Raw genomic sequence first — 24,516 nt, forward strand, 5'->3', positions numbered from 1 at the left:
ACTGTGGAAGCACGTTCCCGCTCCTGGATCATCAGATGCAGTTTCATGAGTAGCCTGCTATATGGCTACACTGGGCCCTTATTAGTGTTGCGAACATATAAATCTGAGTGCATAGAGTAATAATTATTAGTGTTGCGTAAATAATTCACACGGGAATTTTCTGTTTTCTTTTCTTTTCTTTCTTGTCAATAGTAAATTAATTAACATTGCAAAAGTAAGAAAGCACTCGTCGCGATTTGCTTTGAGAAATTTCTGTTTTATAGCTATGTATAGTAAATTAGAGTTGCGAAATGAAATGGATATTCCACTCACGGTTGTTCGGTTACATCGAGTGGATACTTTGATGGCCCTTCTGGCTTGTAGAGTCATTTCTTTTTCAGCGCCCCTTATTACTAGAGTGTTTATGATTNGAAATAAATCATGTGATTTTTATCGGTTCTTTCTTCATCTTTGTACTTCAATTCAATTTTAAATCCAAGCCAAATTTAAATTCAAACTTTTTAATTCAGATTTTTAGATTCAGATTTTTAGATTCAAATTCGTGTCTTGATAATTTGATATTTTCTTGTGTCTAATACGTCTTCCTTCCAGGTGTATTTTTTTTAAGTACTAATCCAATAAATGAGTATGTTCCAGATTGATTAACTTGTAGGAAATATAAATTGTACATATGGCATTTTAACGATATCTCAAATAATATCAATATGAACGAACGACTGGAAAGTGAAATAATGTGAATTAACAAAATAATTAAAAGAGGAGAAACATATATGAAGAAATAATATTTGAGTCCTTTCTATTGGTACCTAATTATACATATTTATAGAATTGTACTAATTTTTGTATGCTTTAAGTTTGTTTCAGGATCTATTGTAAGATCGACGGAAGGACACTTACATCCCACGTTTGCCCTATACAATACCCTGTATAATGTCCTATACAATTTCCCATTCCTTCCTTTTATGATATTTGGATTTTTATGTATATAGATCTTTCTTATATCAAATCCCATAGATAGATTTTCAAATTTTTCTAGTCAGGACTTGTAGAAAGACCTTCAGAATTCTGATAGATAGGGTTAATAGAGAAACTTTCAGATTTCTCATAAGTAGGGTTTAAAGAGATCTCTCTAGACTAGTGATAATTAGGATCTATAAAGGACCCATTCAGAACTCTGATAGATAGGGCCTATAAAGGAACGTTTTATTTTGTTTAAGCTAATTTAAATTCGTTTGTTTCAGAAATTTTTGCAGGGAAGATACGAAGTATCTACAGATACATATAAGGAAGATTCACGATGCACAACATTGAAGAGAAATCATTTTATAAAATACCCTCCTCCCCGTCCCTGTCCCTTTATTATATTTAGATATATGGTAATTAGAAGTATGGTAGTTCGTATACGAACTTTGGATTAGGTGGAGTATAGAGAGTTTTTTAGTATTCGTAGGTAGGGCAATTTTAAGCTGCTTTTAATGCTTTCAGTAGTTTCAATGCTTTCGATGCTTGTAGTTATGTAATGTAGATAATGTAGTAATGTAGATAATTAATATAATTCTTTATGATGCGCATTTTACTTTTTTTTTAAAATACTTTTAAGCGTCAAATATTTTACATCTCTTTAATACCGTCTAATACCGTTTCATAAAGAATTATAATTTAATTTAAGATTTAATTTGTCTTTTCATTTCAGCTGTTAGAATCCGTTTAGCTTTTCGCGTCGGTTTCCTTAAAGTTCCTTTTGGTGTATCTTTTGCGCAACGATCGAAGGATCGAACGTTTCGCAAACGCACACGAAAAGGAGAATTTGCTGTAATTTTTTTATTCAAAATTAGTAAGTTTTTGCGTAAAAGGAGGGTGGATGGGATCGTGGATAGGGTGGGTCTCCACTCGCAGCAACCTCCACGTGGTGAGACCTGGGCACTTAGTATTATTTCATATACAATTGCTAATTGTATCATTATACATGATAGAATTATAAATTGTATTATAAATGATATTATGAGCTGATTGGCTGCGATCGCGATTATATTATGAATAGTTAGTGCACTTATCAAGTAGTTTCAACGATTTCTGTATAAGCATAGATTTCTATCTCGTAGTTGTTTTTTTTTTTTTTTAGTAAAGTATCGTTTCAATAGAAAGCTCTGTTAAGGAATGAATCTACGTATGTATTATGTTTATGGTGAAGGGATATGACGTTTTAGTCAGCTGATGGCGAGAAGTTAGCCGCGGTCACCTGTCAAGACGCCATTGTTATTGTGAAAATTTTGTTGCACTGAGCTACAGTGTTCTTTGTCTTCTCCTGCAGTTCGTGGTTTATAGCGTCATATTTAATATCGTGATAAATTATACGCGTTTACATACCGTTCAATAAATTGAACGGACATAATGGGTCTTATTTGCTCTACGGCACAGGTAAAAAGATTAACTTGTAAATAACATTTGTATCTTCTTTTTCCCGAACGCGTCTGTATGATTTAAATCACTAGTTGTTTATATCTCACTCAATTTAGTCTGATAATTCTGTCGGCTATTTTGTCTTACGAAAATAATGTTTTCCTTCAGCTAGTTAAAATTATACGAGGAAAATTCCATGAATCATCGAAACTCAATTATGATCTTGATTATGTCATTCTACTGTACATCGTATTGATTTTTTTTCCAATTTTTAAAAAGAATCTGTAAATATTAATTCTCTTTAAATAAAGTCATAATAATGAAATAAAATCAAAACAACTTTTACGAAATAAGATATAAAAATTACTTGATTTAAAAAGAAATTTATAAATTGTTGTACAAGATAATACCTTAATACTACATAAATGCAATTGAGGAATTACAGATAGTAGGGGTGAACTCAACAAAAGTTTATTTTGAGAGAACAGTGTTATAAATTTTTTTCATAAGCGCAAACTCAACCAGCAAGGCACAGTGAGGATTATGGAGTTTACTTCTATTATTAGAGCTGTGAATGGCCAAAAATGTTCTCTATTTCCAACAAAACCTTGTTTTATATAAAAACAAAAAGGTATCTTGTCAAATGTAGTCAGAAATATATATATATATATGTATATATATATTATTTACCATAGATCAAGTTGATAAAATAACAAAATTTTTCACAAAATGTTGAGTTTGTCCTTACTATTTGTAACGCATCAATTGTTTTAGCACAAATAAAAGAAATATAACCTAAATAGAATAAGGACATATAAATACTTTTGTATAATTCATATTGATTTGAACATCTTGTTATATAGCTTGCTTGCCTTTGTGGAAGCACAGCTTGCAGCTTCTGTTGCTCCCAATGTCCAACATGTCGCAACAGTACAAGTACTCGTATTATGTATGCATTATTATTAATGCTGGGAACAATTGCTGCTTGTATTACATTGGCTCCTGGTTTACAGGATGCACTTAAAAAGGTAATGTTTCAAAATATTAAAATGTATCTTAAATCAAATATATATATAATATCTATATATATATATAATAAATACAAGAATATACATTGTCTGTATATGTTATGTGTGTAGGTTCCATTTTGTACCAATAGTTCAAATTACATACCATCAAAATTCACCGTTGATTGTGAATCTGCTGTTGGATATTTAGCAGTCTATAGAATATGTTTTATTATAGCCCTTTATTTCTTCCTAATGTCAATTATGATGATAAGAGTAAGAAGTTCTAAAGATCCTCGGGCTCCTATACAAAATGGGTATGATAAAACAAATTAATGTACAATGTACATTATGGACAATTAATTTAATATGTGGATTCTATTTTTAGATTCTGGGCCATTAAATATCTTCTAATAATTGGTGGAATAATTGGTGCTTTCTTTATACCTGAAAAATCTTTTGGGACAACATGGATGTATTTTGGTATGATAGGAGGCCTTCTTTTTATTATTATACAATTAATTCTGATTGTTGATTTTGCCCATACATGGGCAGATAATTGGGTAGGGAATTATGAAGATACTGAATCAAAAGGATGGTATGTTTAGTTGTTATATTATTACAATTTGCCTATTTTGTAATTATTATAAAACAAGTAAATTTCTATTGTTAATATAAATTTATATAATTAAATATACAGGTATGCTGCACTTTTGGGAGCAACATTATTTAATTATGCTGTTTCTATTACTGGAATTGTTCTATTGTTTATATACTTTACACATGTAAGTTTTCATATGAAATAATTATAATTTTTATTAATATTTAGCTTTTAAGTTCATCTCTGTTTACTTTTGTTCTCTCCTATAGGCAGATAGTTGTGATTTGAACAAATTTTTCATATCTTTCAACCTGATTTTATGTGTAATTGCTAGTATTGTATCAACTCTATCAACTGTGCAAGAACATAATCCACGATCTGGTCTTCTTCAATCATCTATTGTATCCCTGTATGTTGTTTATCTAACTTGGAGTGGAATTTCAAACAGCCCAGGTATATATTCTGAACATATGAATGTAATATATTAATATTTCTTTATATATTAGTGAAAATTATTTCATATATATACATAGTGAACATTTATTCATATATATTTATGTATGACACTGTCTTTGTGTTATTTACAGATCGTGAGTGCAATCCTGGATTTTTAGGATTAATTTCTGGCAATGATGCTGATGCAAAAAATCGTGTTGCCTTTGATAAGGAAAGCATTATTGGATTAATTATTTGGTTTAGCTGCGTACTCTATAGTTCTTTGCGTACTGCATCTAAATCATCAAAGATTACAATGTCTGAAAACATTTTGGTCCAGGATAATGGAGCTGGTATGTAAATGTAGTTGTACTTCACATAGAATTGGTATATGTTTCTTTTCATTTAAGCTAAATAATAATTAAACATAAGTCTTATTCTCTAGTAAATATACACGAACTCATAGATTTCATATACCATTATTGATAATTAATTTTAAGAAAAACATTGTTTTATGCATGTATAGTAAGTAAGACTATGTATTTAAACATACACTAATAACTTGTTAAAGTGTCTTTAACAAATTGTACTTTCTTTATACAGTCAAGAATGCAGGAGACCAAAGTCTTATCAACAATGAAGGTAGGCACACACTATTAAATTAAAATAGAATTCAAATTCAGTGTTTCTATCCTTCCTGTTTTGTTTTATTTAAAAAAAATGTAGCATCACATAATATTGCATATAATATATTTTTATGCATTTGCACAAATTTAATTAATTCTCAAGTTTTAGTACAGATAAATTACGTAACATTTATTTTTTAGAAAAATCAAATTTTGAAGTATAGAATATAATCGTTATTTATATAGTATTCGTTTAGTAGTAGCGTGTGCCTTCTTTCACTATTTTGCATATTTTCGTTTTTACATTTTTATATTCAATTTTTTGACAAATAGCTGTCATATTTTTAACACAAACATTTTAAGTTATTAATCAAAAATATAATTTTGATGCTACATAAAAATATATCTTTAATGTTGCTTGGCTTAATATTTTCCTTTTTATGTGCACATAGCTTAAAACAAATTTATTATAATGTGCATGTATGTAGTATTACTTGCGAGCCTTGCATTGTTATTAATCCTAACAGGAATATTTCATACATCGATAACTGCACTGTAGATATTTTCTTCTCTTTTATTCCTCTTTTCCCTAATTGTAATTAGATTATACTCCGGTAGAAGGTCGCAATCCTGATTCAGAAACTGGAAATGAAGCTAAAGTTTGGGATAATGAAGAAGATGCTGTAGCTTACAACTGGAGTTTCTTCCATCTCATGTTTGCTCTGGCCACTTTATACGTTATGATGACACTTACTAATTGGTATCAGTAAGTATTTTTTATTTATTTCAAATAAAATCATATACATAATCTTATTATTCTGTACATATATATATATATTATTTTTATTTTATAGACCAAATTCCAATTTGGATACCTTGAACTCTAATACTGCTTCAATGTGGGTGAAAATTATATCTTCCTGGATGTGCTTAACACTGTATATTTGGTCATTGATAGCTCCAGCAGTATTAAAAAATCGGGATTTCTCTTAAATACATTATCTTTACATCAAGAGTGGTAATTAGCAGGTATATAAATTTATATAATATAAAATGATTAATATATTAAATCATTCTTAATCTATAAACTTTATCATTATTTGTGAGCTTTCATAGACATGTTATATTTATATAAGATTTATGAAAAGATTACTTATTTAATTAAACTACATAGAGTCTTATGGCATATCTTTCAAAATCTTATTTAGATTATTTAATTACAATATTTAACTCAAAGTATAACAGTCGTGCCATTAATGATGGTAGTATGATCAATAATTAATGATTAACATAAAAACGTATACATTAATAAATGGTTACACATATTCTATTACACAATTTTATTTTTTATTTTTATTATACACAATATATGTTTGTATGGAGGTAAGAATAATTTATTATAAAAGCTAGAAATTTATGCTTTTAGATATCTTTTATATTTGACACTGATTACTTTTGCTAATTTTTCTATATATATTGTTTTCTTTAATTTAGTAATTTCTTTTTAATTTCAGTTTTTGCAATGCCTCTATAATATAGACTTTGTTGTAAAATTTCCATCTGTAGGGTGATAACATTGTAAGTATCATTTGATATATTATTCTGTTTGATAAATTTTTAAGTTAATTTGCTTTAATATCATTAATATAGTACATTCGTACATATTAAATAGTAGATTTAGTAGAAGTAGTTTATAAGCTTTTTTTTAAATGAATGCAGATTTTTATTGCGGGAGTCTATATGTTTTGAACAACAATGGGTTTACAGTCAGTTTCGTATAATGAAAATATGAATTGTTTCTTGTATCTATTTTAAATGTTCAAAGTGGAATCATTTGTTCTTGTATAAAAATTAAATTCTAATTAAAATTGTTTAAATTAGCAATATAATATTAAAATATATTCAAGTTCTATATATCTATGTATATATATTTACAAATTTACTATCGCATTTTACATTTAATAACTTTAATGTGATAATAATTGTATACAAAAATATATTCTTTTTTAATGATACTCTTTATTCTGATTAAAATAATAAACAAGTCAAATTCAATAATAAACAATTTTATTACCCCTTAATAATTACGTTTTATTAGGTGATACGTAAAACTTAATCCAATTATTACTAAAACAGATATAGCATTATTAACTGAAGAATCATTGCAATAAATATTAATAAAACTTTATAACGTCATTTATAATTTTCACCAATGTGCAGTTTATTCAAAGTATTAATCTATAAATTTAAAATATAAAAACTATACATATATATACAAATGTAGTTTGTATATTAAATTTTCTGTTGTTATGAATGTTCTTAAATATTCTTTTGTAATGGAGTAAGTACAATAAAAGAAAAAAAAACGCTCTTAAATAAATAACACTGCACTAAAATAACCAGTTAGACATTAGTCCGCGTAACATAATATTTAACATTTACAAAGATTTAAAAACTGTACTATTAAAATTACAAAAATACATATTATTTACAAGTACTTATATAAATCAAATATAAGAATATTTATATAAATTATGATTGTTCTTAGCTATCATATACATTGTATACGAGGCAAGCTATAGGATTTCATCTTACTAAAAATGAAATAAAGATCATAGGCACTATTTACAGTAGTTTTGATTAAATTGCAATTATTTGGTGAAAGAATTACTGTTGTTTCAACGATTTTATCGTTGTTTCTGGCAACGAAGATTTTTTCATTAAATAGTTTTTAATATTTTGAAATGGCGTATCAACTAGTAAAGTGAGAGCTATTGATAAAATAAAAATCCATAAAAATTCATTTAGGTCAAACTGTAAAAAAGTAAATATATTATTAATAACTATATTTATGCGTAGGTTTACATTTACAACTTACTTGCATGCTGAAGAATGCAAAATGTCCAGCACTTCGAGTTCTTCCAACATTGTAAAAGTATATTGGAAACTGTGTTAAATATATTGCATAACTGAGCCTTGTAGTAATCAGAAATCCCTTCCACGCTAAAAGTCTACTGAACCAATCTATAATTTCAGTTATTACATTTATATCTATTTGTAATTGCATAACTGTACGAATATCTATTATCTATATTTCATAGGATGGTTTTTACCACTTGTATTCCCAGTATGGTACGTCACGGTTGCCCATGCAAATATGCTACACCAGCCAATGGGAGCAAATGCATTATACATTGCAGCATCTATTGGGTTATATATATAATTTATGGATCCCATACGTGCAGGTCCAAAGAATGCACAACAGCACATGAATGTGCATAAGATCCAACCTGTGTAAAGAACTATCTAAAAAAGATATGGAAATAATTAATGTTACATTAATATCTGTAGATTATATATTATGCTACTTACTTTATTCATCTTGTAATCTCTTGGCAAATATCTTAACAGATAGCCCATAAAAATTCCTATTGTGTAAACTGTTAGTCTATGCGATGGCAGAGTATATGAAAAATCTGCAGTATCGAATAGTTGTTTTATCCTGTAAACATATAAATAGATTAGGAAGAAGAAGTATAGATATAAAGAGTACAGATATTCAATACAGTTGAAATTTCTAAATTCATTAACTTACGAGGTACCAAAGAAGACATAATTGCTTAATTCTCTGTAATATGTTACAAAATATCGAAGCGCTGTTGAAAATAAAGCACACATAGTAAGAACAATAGTCCCAATCTTTGGCCTTTTATAAAGGAGAAGCACCATTAAAGGTGAAAGAATGAATAGTTGCGTGTCTATGCCTAGATGATGAGTATGAGTAAGACACTAAAATTGAAAAAAGTGCTTTGTAACTAGAAATACTTAATCTGTTAGTATATCTTGTCCTATTATATAATTTTACAAAATTTAATGTGAGACTTATACCATAGATTCGAATCCAAAGTAATTATGAATAAATAGAAAGTTTCTCCACCATGTTCTCTTGCAAATATTTGCATGCTCAGTTATTACCAAATTCCATTGTGGTCCAGAGCCAATATAAGGTATTACATATGTGCATAACAATATCAAGGTTGCTAAAGGTGGTACTATTCTAAGAATAAAGATTAGTATCCAATTAGTAATAGATGCTGAAATTTAATCTATTGGATGTGATTAATTTATTTTGATCTCTATTCATATTTTAATGCGTTTGAAATTACAATATATAAAAGATAATATAAATCATCTGTATCACCTGATTAGACGAGATATGTATTCATCTTTTATGTCCAAATTGCCAGTCTTTTTTAGTTTCCCAATAAAAGAATATGATGTCAAAAGACCAGAAAGCATTATAAATGGGTCTGTGTAAAGGCTGGCAGCTCTTCCTATGACCGTCCATGGTTTACCAAGATACTGAAAAATATTAAATTATGGATTGCCTCGTTAGAATTAGAAATAGTATCAATGTTTATTATAAAATAATCTCCATAGATAGCGCGATCATACTTCGCTCATTTCCGTTCTGTTTGCGTAAGGATTAAAAAATAGAGCCATGCTTTTATGAGCTAAAAGCAGCATTAGAGCATTTATAGCTCGTACACCATGAAGTGTAGCTATGTCATTTTGCCTTCGTTCTAACGATATAAGCTTCTTAAAGTTACGTTTCAAAGAAAACGATAGAAGTAATTCGCTTGCCGGTATTTTGTAATGATCATAAAGAGCTGCTACAATTGTTAAGACAGATATAGCCATGAAGAGTAAGCTGAAAAAGATATCAGTTACCATTTTATTCTCTATTCAAGATTCAAGATACTGTGTATTATGAACATTATTTTCCACAACCTCTAGTTATTTATAATAAATAGTTTTTTTTTTTTTTTTTAGATATTTTTACCTAACAAATATAGTTTCGTTTGGTACAGGTTCTTTCGTTTTTACTTGACACATTTCTTTGTTCACCTTCACCGTAACTTTTACACCAGTTTGTGAGGTGTATCTAGCAAGGATCTCGCGAATAGATGTCTCGACATCTTTGAAACTACACGATGCTGGAGTACAGACTGCCCAATTTACTATATTAAATCGGGGTACTCGATGGCCAGGCTAAAACCAGAAAAATAAATTATTAACTAGAGCATAATATTATCTCCTATAGCTTTTGAGAATTTTAACGAGTTTCTAAGAACAGAAGCAGGAATAAAAGTGAAAGATTGGGATTAATATCTCTTGGCAAAATATTATCAACTAAAAGTGTAATAGAAATAGAAATTATTATATGTAATAAAAATGCATATATAAAATGATTTCATACAGAGAAAAACAGTTAAATGTTGTTAGAGATTTAATGAAAACTTTGTATAAAAATATCAGAGTACATAACAGTCAAAATACCGTACTTTGGTATTTTCGTCACATTCTGAAATACACGGTGTAATTCCAATGCGAAACGTGTTACAATCAACGACACGAAACACTTTCTCGAATTACGTTACGTTATCTAAAAGTATTGTATTGATTGTTAAACTTGTAGAAGTTGTCGCAATGAAAGTAGACGTGGTCTATTATGAAATTCTGACATAATATCTTTACGAATTGTATCATGATCGGAACTGTTTGACTAATAGTTTTATATAGACACGGAAATATTTCATTTGAAAACATTTTTGGTACAATTATTTAAATACACATTAACGTAATTTATAAATTAATACGTCTCGTCGTCGTTTAAACGTTAAAAATCGCACGAGAAAATTATTCTTCAGAATAGAACATAATTTTGTATTTGCTAGTAACCGAGATACGTTTCATAAAAAATCATGTTGAAATGTTTTTCACCGAAAAACCTGAGAAACTCTGCAAGGATGGTCTATTCAAGTTGCGTGAAAGTAAACCTGCACGGAATTGTGCAGGAACCGTATGAAATTGATAGAAGGTATGAAGGATTCAAAGGCGAAATTAGCTGCAGGAGGACTGAGATTAGCAACGAAGAAGGTGCGAATGCAGAGGAAGAAAAGATATATTTAGCTATATTGGTTTTAATGATTTCAGACAAGATTGTAAGTTGTAAATACGTTTCATATATTCGTTTTATTCGCCAACGGCCTCAGCCATGCAGGAACTACCGGTTCCCATAAGAACACCGAAGTCAAACTGCGTTGGACACGGTTAACTCGAAACGGGTGACCGTGTGCTGTTGGCGTAAAAAAAGAAGAGAGAAAGAGACCAGGAGAAAAATTGGAATCCGTTTGTAGCGATATTGGCAAAGCTCCGAACGTTGTAAAACAAAAATACGCAATGAAACGAAATCTAACGGGAAATTGAAATTCTGTTAATACACAGATATCGTCGTTAAGCGATTAATGGATCGGGAAAAAGGAATTTTGCTCCGTTGCTACAGCGTGTCAGGCTATCCACCGCAAATGCCGTATTTTGGAAAAAAGTTGGATGTTATAATTGGGAATATTTTTCCTGTCCTTTATCTGTTTCGATGTTATTGCGACGTAGTTTCATATTGGTAAAGTATTCAGCGATTAGGAACACGCAAGATCAGTAGGTCGCAAACTGTTTATGCAAACTCGTATTTTTATTTTTGTATCGCGTTTGTCTCGATTGTGTCTCACGAACGGAGACAGAACATGTGCTGACATGAACCTTTCTCATTGCTTTTACGTATATTTTTGTATATTTTTGCTTATCACAACCACTTTGTTTCCTCTTTCTCTCCGTGTTTTTTTTTCTGTTTGTTTCAAGGAAGAACCGCTGTTAAAAAGAGGAGCCTCTTTCTTATAAGAAGAATGAATATATCGGGACAATAAATTAGGAGGCAGAGGTGGAGCAGTTGTTACAAAGTTTCTATCGTTGACGGTAAACGACACAAGGGACATATAAATATGTATATAAAGTGGCGTAGTATACGTAAAAAGGTAAGCAACATTTTGAAATTTAAAAAATATTGCTTCCTTGAGAATCTTAGTTTTGATACGTATTCATTGTTTCCTTCTATGCCCAGTTTTCAATCGCAGGCACACGATTTCCTATTAGCGATTGTCTGCACGCTTCGAGGTGGCAGGTGTCTCGCTTAATATTCATAATACATTGCTGTTTTCGCCGCAGCTACGGATCAAATAAATTCCTTTTGTCTTATTCTTTGACAGATACCTCCTGTCGCGTCTCGATTTACGCAGATATCTATGCACAGTCTGCTGAATCGATTATGCATTCGTCCGTAATAACGCGTTAACATTCTATGGGTATTTTCACGGTGCAAATTCTCAGACGCCAGATTTCTTCTTGATAATTCGAGTCTAAATTTAATCGGGAAAATTTACGGACTCGTCACTCTTCTCGAGGTCTCTTCTTCAAAGATTCTTCTGCAACTTTGCACATGTAACGTGAATTACAAGGAATCGACGAATGAAATGAATTGTGAAATGAAAAATGTAACGTAGATGGTATAATTTGTACGATTGTTTCGTAGCATGAATTTTATTTGGAAGATTTATCGAGCGTTTGTCTGTCGTTTGTTCGCGTTTATTAGCTCCTCAATATAATTCTCATAGTCATGACTAATCTCGCAGTCATTCATGTAGAGCGTTTTACGACCGACTGATTGTGACAATGATACCTTATTGATAACGTTATCCGTGATGATAATAACCAGAAATTTTCAATATTTAATTTAACAAACTTTAGTTTGGACAAAGTTGAGTGGCATATTACATGCTTTCATACGAAACAAAATAATATAATAATAATACAAAGAAACAAATTTAATATATTTTCAGCTATGACAATCCCCTTTGAAGCGCAACAGAGAATCGCAAAAGGAACAAAATATGCAAGAATTTTCATCGCCGGTTGAAGAAACAAATTTCGCAGATCGCAGATGCTACATGAAATATGTTAATGGGAACTATAAATCAGTCATTCTTAAACGATAATTAAACCGATTTCCTCTAACATTTTTATCCTTGAATGTAAAAGCCACGATATTCAATTGAAGCGTTAACATCAACGTGAAAAAACATTGCTTCTGCGGTTTCGAAGAGACGGCACGTACACGTAAGTACTTACATCGGTGATGTTGCTTCTGAAAGCATAATGGGAATGCACCAACCGATGAAGATGCTTCAGATCTAGACGAGACTCGTCGACGGTCAGCTGAAGGTACGCCAAGCAATATTGCCCTTGAATTCCGTCGCTTCCTTCGATTCCAACGCACTCGTCAAAGTCGCCAAACTGATTTATATTTCCGTTTAACAGGCCAGACGGTATTTTCGCCGTTGCATCGTACACTTTAAAGAGTAATAAGAGAATTATTGGAAATGGCGATCACAAGGAAGAAACCACGACGAATACATAGTTTTGTTGTTCTCTTCTTTATTTCTCTTCATTCCGATGTCGCCTTATGACCGACGAGGAACATTTAATAATCAGCTGAACCTTACAGCTCCGGACAAAAGCGTATAGTATGTAATTTTTAATGGCTTCTTCCAAAACCGAGAAATTTTCCTATGGTCTTCGCGTGACTTGGAAGCATATTTGGAAACTTTAATAAAAATGCCGTAAAACGTAATGTAGAGGCATCGTCGATGTTCGATGATAAGAAGAGTTTTTGAATATTTTTAAAATTGAGATTGTGGGACGTGTACGAGAAGATTTATCGAAATTCAATCGTCTCATGAATAATGTGGTTCCCCCGGGAATGATGTAACGAAGTAATAAAGCTGCAAAGAAGATACGCTTACTCGTGTTTAATAGATATTTAAATTATTCAGGGTGTGGCAGTAAAGTACATGCGAAAGTACTGTTTGAAAAATAATTGCAATATCTTTCGTTGAGAAAGTCTGCCACGGTAGAGATTCTTCGGAATAAAATGGATATTCCCGATAGGCGAAATTATTATCATTATTAATGTAATTTTGTAGCGCGATTATACTTACTTTTGAGAGCCCACAAAGTGAATTTGGCAAGCTCCCGATGAAAAATGTCAGCGTGCCTTTTGCATTCTCCACTTACTCGTCCGACGCTGGGGTCGAAAGCTGGAAGAACTTGTAACAATCTCCTTGCCTCTCGATCAATTTCTTCGGGAAAATCGTCTAAACAAGAAACGCGAATATCTGTGATTAGTACGTGTCTTAAGGATTTGATTTTTAGTTAGATCATTCGATATATACTTTAAACGAATCGCGTTATTTTTGCCGACAATGTCATGTCCAAATTTATCTCATCTTAACGATGCTAGAAAATTTAGTGGAACGTGGATGGCCGATAACTATCCGGACAGCCAATGTGTAAATTAATAAAAAAAAAAAAATTGGTTAACTTGAAAACACGAGAAAGAGAGCAAGTCCAAGTTCGATCAAGAGGTCTATCACGATTCTTCGACACGCGAAATCAAGATCGAGACAAGGTTGATTCAAGAAAGACTTTCACTTCGTTCAGTGGTCTCGAGGATACAGCTGGTATCGCGATGAAGTAACACGCATGTAAGTACGTGTTTGGCGTGCAAACGGAGATTACAACGCGAAAATAAATGCCAGTACCAGCCGATGGAGCTTTTGTCATTGTTATGCTGACGCTCACGTTCGGATACTGTTTCTACAAACGTGATTTTTTCTACGAACTTGATCAATGGCTATAGAGTGCCCACGCTAGGCTATCACGGAAGACGTTCTAGGACTTCAGAGAAGGTCAAAGCACCGTTTATATGGTAGCTCGAATAGTTTCGTCCAGGAATATATAAAAAAAGAAGAAAGAAGAAAAAGATACGGTTCATGAACATAAAACTGTTTCGATGATATACGTCTTGTATTTTGGACAAACCGTCGTCATTTGCATATTCCGTCGACCAATGGTCAGTTACTTTGTTTTCTTTCGGGATTGCCAGATTTCGTTCCTTATCCTTTTTTTTATTATTTCGGCCTTATGTCACATCGACATAAGGTCATTGCCTGAGTCATTGCCTGCGGCAATGCCACCTTGCTGTTCTCAAGTTAGATTTCGTGGTAGAACTAGATTCCTTTGAGGTAAAAACAGTCTTTGACGCTCATCTTTGGGCTCTATATTTTCGCCATTCGTATAGCCCATGTTTGGTAGATGTTGTCTGGTCGCTAGATGTAAGTTGAAGGTTCTGTCTTTCTTTGGACAGTGTTCGTAGGTGTTTTCGCGTATCGAGGTTGAACGAAAGATGCCTAGAGGATTAGGACCTCGAGATCCGCCGAAGGATCTAGAGGATCTCTTCCTCCGCGAGATCGAGGAGCTCCGTGAACAGCTTCTGAGAGGGTCGCGAACAACCCCGCGAGCGCGTAGTAACCCGACGAGGGGCAGTTCAGATTGGTCGCCAGGAGGAATTAGTATTTCGTCATGGTAAACTGCCAATTAAAGTTATCTTTCTTGGGCTCGATGGTCATCGTCGTTCATTTACTCTCTTACTTACTTCCTTGTTAGTTTCTTAGACCGGAGACTGATAAGAGCGATCGCCAACAGTCTCTAAAGGTGTATACGACCTAAAGTCTAAAGTAGGAAACAGATTTATCCTCTTTTCGACTTGCGTCTACTAGTAAGATTATTTCTTTCTTGATTGTGTCATTCGTTTTATTATAAATAGCCTCATATGCGATGCGAAAGGCATAATTGGGAATAAAGAAGTTAGTGACCCGATACTAATAAATTTTTTGTCACCTTGAATATTAAATCGTGCTTGATATGAAGCGATTTCGACATTGATTTGAATCTTGATGCGATGTAAATGAAAGCAGCTGCAGTAATGAATGTGAAATCACGTATGTAATTGTTGGAACATAACGCGCGCCATACATATGTACGATTGTTGGAATACAGAATAATATGATCGTTTAAGCATTTAACGTCAGCGCGACGCCTATCGAACTAATTTAACCCTTAACCGTAAAAACTTTCGTCGAAGAAAATCGCGTACATGTTACGATGAGTGAAATTTCACCCCAATACATCACGGCACGACGATATTAGAACAAAAGTTCCCATTTCATCCACCATGGTCCTCAGGAGTCCCCTGACGTTCGTTGCAGATGCCACGTGCAAGATTAATCTTCATCGAAAGCTGATAACTCTGCGAATGCATTAAATTCTTTCGAGCTTGTTCTCGATTATTCTAATTTCAGTTATCTCGATCGGTTGAACCAGTTGCCCCTACGGATAATACAGCGAAATTGCGAGAAACTCGTTTTGCTGTCGTCCACGCGTGTATAATAAGAGTAAAAAAAAAAAAAATCGTAGAACAGGCGAGAACAGGTAGTTTTATCGATTATCTGGATATTTCGTCGTGTCATATTATTTGTGAACTCGAGAGGTTTTACATACCGCGTATTTTTTTACGTTTTTGTAGCTGTACCGTAGCCGCAACGTGACGCCCCGAAACACGTTTGGCAAACCTAGCATCGATTGAAACACTTATCAACCTGTACCCGTGAGCTAATTATTAGGCCACTCTTTTGCAAATCTACTACATACATTTACATACTTAGTTGCATGCAAATAAATCGTGAGTGAAAGTCACAGCAGTTTTCGTAACAGTCTGTTAATGTTCATTCGAAGTCTTAATATAATCGCAACAGAGGATGAACTCGATTTCCTTCATTTTTGTCGCAATGAAACGCCAGGCGTTGCAACAATGGTCGACGAACTGCAAATAGAACCGGATATCGATACCTTGCCTGTGACAGTTTCGAAACGTCAGGCACAGGATGGTCCATAAGTCGCTTTACCATTTAAACATTGCATAATTTGACTTATTCTGTCGCGTATTTCTAAATTTTTGTGTTCCTAGAAAAAACAATTTTTGGATTTCTAAAGGCAGTTTTTAGGGGGAATTTGTAGTGGAAACACGACGAAGCAACTCTATTGTTCCAACGCAGCGTTTTTTTAATGTTTTCCCATTCGCCACCCCATGTTGTCCAAGTTTATAAAAATTGTAATCCTAGTCCTGTTTCAAGGCCGCCAGAATGATGTAAGACTACGTATAATAAAAAGATGTTATACAACTTTCAAGCGAAGAAATTATTTGTAGGTCACCCCGTATATGCTTGCGTCTATCAATTATCTTTGATCGATCTTAATCAGTGTCGTTTCATTAGGTTTGTGCAAGCAAATAGTTCGTGCTACCGCTTACAAACTCATTCCGAAAGAAATCGTGTTAATCTTATCATAGTTAATCGTATCATATCTCATATTTTATCTTATACAGGTAAATCGATTAATTCGAATAAACGTGATTAAATGTCCTGTTGTTAATCGTTGCCTGTTAATCGGATCTTCGGATTACATGCTCAATGTACATATACGCAGAGAAGAAGCACGACAAGTCGACTTTTTCGATATTTCATTAGGCATTAACGTGGTTGGAAAATACGTAAGCCTTGAAAAATACGTGACAACCAAGACTATTACGTAATGTTGCAGAAACTGTAACTAGTATGTTAAAAATATTCAAGGGTCTAATGAAACGCACGAGTCGAAAATAACTGGAAGGATGAGACAAAGTTGATTTACATGTTGGACATCGTCGTATCGGAGCAAATTCCTCTACGAAACGCGGAAAGTATGAGTTACATGTTTACCTCGTGATCTTAACTGGTAAAGTTGGCGTTAAAAAGCAAACGAAAGCATCGTTGTCTCTGTGTACGATAATTCACTGTTGGTTTTCTATCTATTAGGTGTACACGAAAATAATGGTCGTGGATTGACGATTACTGCCTCAAAGTTAGCGGCTATTACTTTCGTGTGACACCTAATACATTTGTCGTTGAAACGTAGTTCCGATTGCTCAGCGAGCAGTGTATTGGCAAACTCGACGAAGTTGCACAATGAGAGAAGCTGGCTGTTCGGTGTTTCTTCGGTATTTATCGCACTTGCTGATGCGTTTGAATATTGAACAGTGTTACAAATACACTGGTCGAAACGATTAAATGAGGCGGTTCGTTCGCATCGTGGTTTTAGTATTCGCTAGAGGCTTTATTGACCGGGAATCTCTAAGTGCGCAATATGTACATTAGCTACCCAGTAAACGCGTTTAAATTTATTTTATCTATGTTAGACTTTAACCTATGTAAAGTATCAGTATACAAGTACACGCGTTAGGTCGCCATAAATTTCTAGATCGTGAGAATGGTTACATTCGAGTCGCTTCTTGCGAAGGAACAAGGTTCTTTTTCTTTTCTTTTCTTTCCTTTTTTTTATCAATATCGATATGCGTAAATAGCCGTTCTGATCGAATTTTAAAATTTGTATACGAATCGTACCAAAAGTGTGCATTTCGTATAATGCGTCGTGACTAGGAACAATCGTTCAAAGTGCGATTTTAAAAATGATTTCTACAACGCAACAAAGAGATATCGATAATCACAGTCCTCAGCTCGTAACATTTTCTAGACTCGCGAAACTAAAGCCGGAGGTCTACCGACAGGCTAAAGTCGAATTTACGCTGTTTCACTTTGGCGGTTGGACGCTGCTCCCATCCTTGCTGTTACCTACGGATGTTGTAAATTTGGTTCAAGCCAATCCAAGAGCTTTTGCTTCGACGCATTTGCACGATATGGTCTCCACCGGTGAGCTAAGGTGGTCGAGTCACTTAAGAGATCGTTCTGTGCAAATACATGGAACCGTGTTTCCAGCGTAGCCAGATTCAGCTGCCTCGAAAGCTCGTTAAACCTCTGGCTTTAGCCAGAGATCCATTGATTGAGTTACCTACTGTATCGTGGTGTTTTAATACAGCTTTGATTTCCTTTATGTAAGGTTTCCTTGTGTATAATATTATAACATTCTTTCTGCGTGGAAAGAAAAGTTTATGGATTACGAATATCTTTAAACAGCCTATCCGAAACACTTGTTGCAAATAATATAAACTTGATATTCGTAGTATGTCGCTTGCAGAATCTGTATATCGACGGAGACCTGTTAAACCTGTTAAGGTAAAGTGTCGAAATAACACGCGTCTATAGATCTAAGAATGAACGAGGAAGTGGAACACCTTGTGGATACTTCATTCGCGATTTTAGATCAAGAAATTTATATCCAGATACGAAGAACGAAGGTCAAGAATATTCGTATCAATTCATTTAGAGGTATACAACTTAGGCACACACGATGAAATTCCTTTGATAAATTACGACAAATGAAGATCAAGAGGTACATTCTAAAATCAAGTTTAAACGTCGACTCCAAATGTTAGGCGCGAGAGACGTCAAGCCTGGTAATCGCAGAAGTAGACTCGTGGTCTACTTTTAAATCAAAGAGAAATGTAACTGAAAGTGCGATCTAACCCGAAGGAGGATTACAAAGAATAAATGAAGTGGATAATAGATGAAGATCACACGGGGAAAATATAAGTTCGTTAGCATATATTGCTGACTGCTTAACTTTAATTTATTCGATTCGTCGATTAAACGACAAAATACTCCTTTCTTAAAAAGAAGGTGATATAAGGTAAGAGAAAAATAAGTATCGTAGCGATGCACTCGCTGTGAGACAGCGAGACAGTGTGGCAGCGAGACAGCGAGACAGAGTGGCAGCGAGACAGCGAGGCAGTGTAAGAGACGCTGAACTAAAACCACGTTAATGCACCGCTCGGGTTAACTAAGCTACATAAACCTTCTTTCTAAGATTGTTGGTCGATGTGGAAAAAACGTTGTTACTCTTTTAAGAGTATTTTACTCTTACGACAAATCATTTCTGACCGATCGCTGTCGAGCGCAGACGACTGGAAACGTCAAGGTCACTCGAGCAATAACTTAAAAGTTGAATGACTACTTAACCGAGGCGTACTTGCGTTTTGGAACTGCTAGCTGAAGCCGAACCATAATGTTATCTATGATCGCCATAGATGTCATTCAACCGGGTACCGAATTACCAAATTAATAAGAAGAGGTATAATCTCTTTCATGTTTTTATTATATCGTTGCGAGGTGGCTTTAGTCGAACTACTGAAATTCGTACGATCAGAACGATACCAAACACGACCGATCGACGATTTTTAACCAAACTATAGAAATATGTAAGGTGCGATTAGGAGCAAGGAATGACCGGACTCTACAGTGTCTTATTACATTGCACCTGTTTTGTCTCGCTGCCTATTTCTCGTTCTTTCCCCTGATGCACGCACGTCAAAGCGGGCAAAGTGGGTAAAGATAATGAGTGGTTTAGCTAATAAAGGTATAATAAAATGTAGGAAAGGTTAGTGGTTAAATACGTGTCTCTTCAACGTTACGTTTAATGTCTTAAAACGAAATAAATTCACACGTTAGGTTCTTATCTCGCGTTTAATCGACACTGTGCCCTACTGTCCTGTTCACCCGTCATACCATACGGAAATGTACAATGAGAACGATCAGAATTTAACTACTTCGAACTGGATCGAAGGTGCAGTATGCATTTTTACAACGTTCGCGATTATGCCATCGTGACGAGGCAAGCGTGGACTTGGCTGGCAACGATTACGCGTCCGAACGACAAGTTTCGTTTTTGCCTTCTTTTTCGGGACCTAGTAACATGTAGATACGCTGTGCAATATGTGGTGAAATTGAGCGTATATAGCAGACGAGAAATTCTAGTATGCTAGATGTGGCGAAATATAGAAAGTAATTCACCAATAAGATAGTAATCTATATTTTCCTGTTAGTTGCAATTTTTCGACTGTAAATATAGAAGCGCGAGCGATCCATCTGTATTCATATTTCTAGTTACTATTTCTCCTATTACTATTTATTTTCTTTAAAGTCGTAGCGATTACTATGGCCGTTAGCGAATATTTTTATATTCGTCGGCTTATCGAACTCCGTTCAACGTCTTAACTCCTTTGCAACAGTTGATAGTCCTTCGTTGCACCAGGATCGACGCGATATCCCTAAGATGATCGCCGACGTTACGTTTTTCCCTTTTTTTTTCACTGTGCGTAGCACGCTCTATGATTGCGTGGCTGATTGACTGTCTCACATTGTAGATGTTACGTTTAACAGGAGGATTGTCTTCGGTTCATTCGCAAAGATATTTTTGTGGCAAGGCATCCTGGCCTCGACAATCTCTCTGTCTCGATCTCTTCGTTTTGGCAAGCAGGAAGAATTCACGCGTATTCACGCATTTGTAGGTTTTCCTTTCTTTCTTTCTTTCTTTCTCTTTTCTTCGAACTCGAGACACATGTTAGGGGACGTTAGGGGAATGAATTTGGGTCAAAAAGTGGCCGAAAGAAAAGACAAGGTTAAACGTGATGCACTTTTTACGTGTTCAGGTTCATTGTAAGGACGTGCACGCGGTACAATGGGTAGGGAAATCGTGAGAGGTATACTGGCACTGTGTATGGATGAAAATTGGACTTTAGTAGCGCGCATTTCGAAATATCGAAAGTAGTTTTGCTTTTTTCTGTCATTTGTTCGATCAACGGTCGAGTTTATTTCGCTCGTGCTATCAAACAAAATAACAGCTCTTTTTGCCACAGTATTTAAATAAGTGGATTGCATTTTTATGCTTTTTTTTTCAAACGTCGTTGTAGAATCTATGATATAGATGGTTCGATTGCATATTTTTACGTACTTGTACATTGCTAATTGCTAATTGCTAATTTATACAACAGTAGTGTATGATGATATTTTAATTACAGCAATAATAATACGTATTATAATATTAACCTAATATGCTCCTATTTAAGATAGCATTGAATTATATTACGAAATATGGGAATAAAAACTTATCCGAGAAGCGTAATTATAAAAATGTGAAAAGTAAGCCCAAGTAGAACAGTCGTTGGATTAAGTGAATCGACATAAGTGAGCGATGTCTTTTTCAGGACTGCGAAAGCGGAAACAAATATATACGGAGAAAGAACGGATGCAACTAAATTATAAACGTATCGAATATAATATAAACGCGCGAAGGAGGAAAATTATATAGAAATTGACGAGAAACGTCGAAAGAGAAAGAATCGAAGAGAATTTACATTCGGGGCCTCGTAAAATGATTAAATTAAAATTAATCCATAGAAATTTCCGTTTCAAAATGCGCCCGTTTGTATTAATTATTTTAATATAGTTACGAAATGTACAGATTTATGTTTGGATTATACATGTTTCGAAGGCCTAAATGATATCTATGCCTCGCATTGTCAACGATCAAAAAATACGCCATCGTTGACGTGATCGACCTTCGATGTAACGAATGGGTTTCAGAGGTACATGAATAGCATAATCGACGGCGATTTTTGTAAAACAGGAATGGTTTTTCGGTATCGAATTATTCTTAACACTTAAAATATCGTCTTTGAGGCAACTGACCTATAAATTATTCTTGAACAATCGGGAAGAAAAATAATTATCTTTGTCGAATTAACATCTTCTTAATCGCAAGTAAACCATTCATAAAAATTATTAAATTCTTCGTTTAGCGTAATTACATGTGAATCGTATCTGCGAAATGCGAATAGTTGGGTTGTTTCGTGTTACATTATATTAGAAATAATTTGTAACAGTCGGTCGAAAAATAAGGAGAATTTCATTAGTGGCAAGCTAAACGAATGGAAATCGATGATTCTTCGAATCGTTACGTTGCATGAAATTTTCACGAATGACGTGGTTAGACGATTGCGAAATTACACGAATCACGCGTGCTCTAATGGACGTGTACACCTGATCGTCGGATGCTTCCATCCGAAGAGTCGCGCTTGCCCAAAACTGTCCGTGTCCTATCAGCGGCCACTAATCGCCAGTTGGTAAAACTCGTAAAGCGTAAAACTCGATATTGACGACTTTAATTCAAAATGTCAATACCTTTCTTTATCAATTTAACAATTACGTCATACATGTACGTAGCCGCCGCGTACGTGCATAACAAAATCGTGTTATCGTCTTGGAATTGTGATACACAAAAATGACAAAAGTATCAAATACAACAAATATACGCGCCAGTTTAGTCGATTCGAATCTCGGCTCGCGATAATGATATGTACGCGCCTCTTGACCATGGAGTTGTACAATTTCGTAGGAGACGACGGACATTTGACTGCTAATTATCTTGGCAAAAGAACTCACTGTAGAAGGGATTAGTGCGGACATCCAGCTCTTTCGACCGCCATGTGGCCTCTGTCTCGGTCGTGTGGTTCCTCCAGTTGTTAATTAGCTCGACCAGCGTGAAATTATTGGCCGATGTGCTCTCGTTGCGCGACAGCACTCGGAGGATCTCCTCGTCTTCCAGGGCGTTGAGGCTGCTGGACGTCAACACGTCCACCGATTTCCCGGCGTACGACAGCTTCATCACTAAAAGAATCGTCCATGCCCTGGCGAATGTTCTCATTTTTACGGAAAAACGAAACGGCCAGGATTCGAATCGATGTCAGTTTCTCCGAATTATCCGATTTCGTGCGGGTTGTCTCTCGTCGACGATCACTCTGTAACTTTACGCGGCTTCCTCGACCCTGTTCGGCATAGATTTTCGAGGCTGTAGAGGAACGAGACGGCGAGACGGACCAACAGGCGATCTAGAACGTGGCAGATGCTCGCACGCGAACAATCTTTGTTTCGCGGGATAAACGTGAAGCGAACGAAAGAGAATTTGCAAAAGTGCACCACCGAATGTTTCACGGACTTCTGTATTGCTTGGACGTCCGAAGGCGAGCTTTATGAGTGATCGTGAGACGACGGAGTTACTTGTGGCCACGAATGGGGCGATGGAAGAGGGGTGAATGCTGCGTTCTTCCTCTCCCACTCTGAACCGTCTTCGAAGGAGCTTGCTAGTCCTATATCAATTTGATGGGAATAATTGTATAATTTATAGGATAGGTATCTTCTTCTTTTTTATGTCGTTTGTCCTTTGAATACAACGCGCCTGTGTTTAGCTATGTGACGTTTTAAAGCGATTTTCTAGCCATCCTTTGCTTTTGTCTTTAATCAAACAACATTTAGCTCTGTTTACTCGAAATTAGCAAAGCTTTTAGTATAATTAATATATCGCGCTCGAAACTGCGAGCACCAACATAGCGTTACCAGATGGCTTCTGATACTTTAGCAAGCCGATGTTTTAACATCAATAATGGAAATAACAAAAGTTAAGTTGAGACGAGAGGCGTTCTAAATTTGGTGTTACTCTGTATAACCGAGCAATGGAAATACGTCCAGTTCTAAAAATATTATTGTACCGTCGTATCTTTCCTCTTTTTAAATGTTTATCATATTGGTTAAAATGATACTTAATGAAAGAAATTTACACCTAAGTTACACATAAGCAATAGGAACTGTCAATATTATCTGGTTTATAAATTTCAATTTATCAGTTACATAGCTGCACGTTTTATTACGTACTTTGTCCCGTATTGTTATGAATTTGAACGTGAAATTTCCCAATTTAATTATCGCTTTCAATTATTTATCCTTATATCGTTACATCATTACATTTCATACTTCAAACAACGCTATATTAAAAGCAAACGTAAAACTTTCTTTATCAAAATCGATAGACACGAAAGTCACGAACAGCCAGC

The 24,516-nt window shown here is 34.3% G+C and overlaps 2 protein-coding genes and 1 long non-coding RNA gene across 10 annotated transcripts; 2 read left to right on the forward strand and 1 right to left on the reverse strand.

Annotated features, from left to right (window-relative positions):
- The first annotated feature begins 2,202 nt into the window (after positions 1 to 2,202).
- LOC122576831 (serine incorporator 1) lies at positions 2,203 to 8,043 on the forward strand. 8 transcript variants are annotated; one of them, XR_006319912.1, is made up of 12 exons: positions 2,205 to 2,418; positions 3,264 to 3,428; positions 3,540 to 3,724; positions 3,796 to 4,005; positions 4,108 to 4,192; positions 4,278 to 4,461; positions 4,596 to 4,796; positions 5,047 to 5,085; positions 5,673 to 5,835; positions 5,924 to 6,098; positions 6,584 to 6,647; positions 7,929 to 8,043. XR_006319912.1 is itself a non-coding variant. In XM_043747658.1 (11 exons), exons 1-10 carry the CDS (start codon positions 2,392 to 2,394, stop codon positions 6,060 to 6,062), a joined length of 1,398 nt encoding a protein of 465 aa, XP_043603593.1. In that variant the 5' UTR covers positions 2,203 to 2,391; the 3' UTR covers positions 6,063 to 6,098; positions 7,929 to 8,043. The 8 variants fall into 8 exon arrangements, 7 of the variants coding, with proteins under 7 accessions (XP_043603593.1, XP_043603592.1, XP_043603595.1 ...); XM_043747658.1 differs by lacking the exon at positions 6,584 to 6,647 and having other exon boundaries at positions 2,203 to 2,418; XM_043747657.1 differs by lacking the exon at positions 7,929 to 8,043 and having other exon boundaries at positions 6,584 to 6,969.
- On the reverse strand, positions 7,117 to 23,712 carry LOC122576830 (nose resistant to fluoxetine protein 6-like). Its single transcript, XM_043747656.1, has 12 exons — positions 23,072 to 23,712; positions 13,961 to 14,116; positions 13,092 to 13,312; positions 9,913 to 10,121; positions 9,525 to 9,780; positions 9,271 to 9,431; positions 8,958 to 9,126; positions 8,665 to 8,858; positions 8,442 to 8,571; positions 8,183 to 8,375; positions 7,948 to 8,093; positions 7,117 to 7,883 (listed from the first exon to the last, which is right to left on the reverse strand). The coding sequence occupies exons 1-12, from the start codon at positions 23,331 to 23,333 to the stop codon at positions 7,737 to 7,739; spliced, it is 2,244 nt and encodes a 747-aa protein (XP_043603591.1). The 5' UTR covers positions 23,334 to 23,712; the 3' UTR covers positions 7,117 to 7,736.
- LOC122576832 lies at positions 10,128 to 13,756 on the forward strand. The gene is made up of 3 exons (XR_006319913.1): positions 10,128 to 11,941; positions 12,803 to 13,184; positions 13,281 to 13,756. It is a non-coding gene; the product is annotated as an uncharacterized LOC122576832 (long non-coding RNA).
- Positions 23,713 to 24,516: the final 804 nt, after the last annotated feature.

Source organism: Bombus pyrosoma, linkage group LG17 (genome assembly GCF_014825855.1).
Source record: "Bombus pyrosoma isolate SC7728 linkage group LG17, ASM1482585v1, whole genome shotgun sequence".
NCBI lineage: Eukaryota > Metazoa > Arthropoda > Insecta > Hymenoptera > Apidae > Bombus > Bombus pyrosoma.

What these genes read in the sequence shown, in the direction of transcription:
- LOC122576831 (XM_043747658.1), top strand. Translation starts at nt 2,392, where the DNA reads ATGGGTCTTATTTGCTCTACGGCACAG. An exon ending in CGGGCTCCTATACAAAATGG is followed by an intron (nt 3,725 to 3,795) that starts GTATGATAAAAC and finishes TTCTATTTTTAG; the next exon opens with ATTCTGGGCCATTAAATATC. An exon ending in TGTTTATATACTTTACACAT is followed by an intron (nt 4,193 to 4,277) that starts GTAAGTTTTCAT and finishes TCTCTCCTATAG; the next exon opens with GCAGATAGTTGTGATTTGAA.
- LOC122576830 (XM_043747656.1), bottom strand. Translation starts at nt 23,333, where the DNA reads ATGAGAACATTCGCCAGGGCATGGACGATTCTTTTAGTGATGAAGCTG. An exon ending in TACATATCTCGTCTAATCAG is followed by an intron (nt 9,127 to 9,270) that starts GTGATACAGATG and finishes CTTTATTCTTAG; the next exon opens with AATAGTACCACCTTTAGCAA. An exon ending in GAGATTACAAGATGAATAAA is followed by an intron (nt 8,376 to 8,441) that starts GTAAGTAGCATA and finishes TATCTTTTTTAG; the next exon opens with ATAGTTCTTTACACAGGTTG.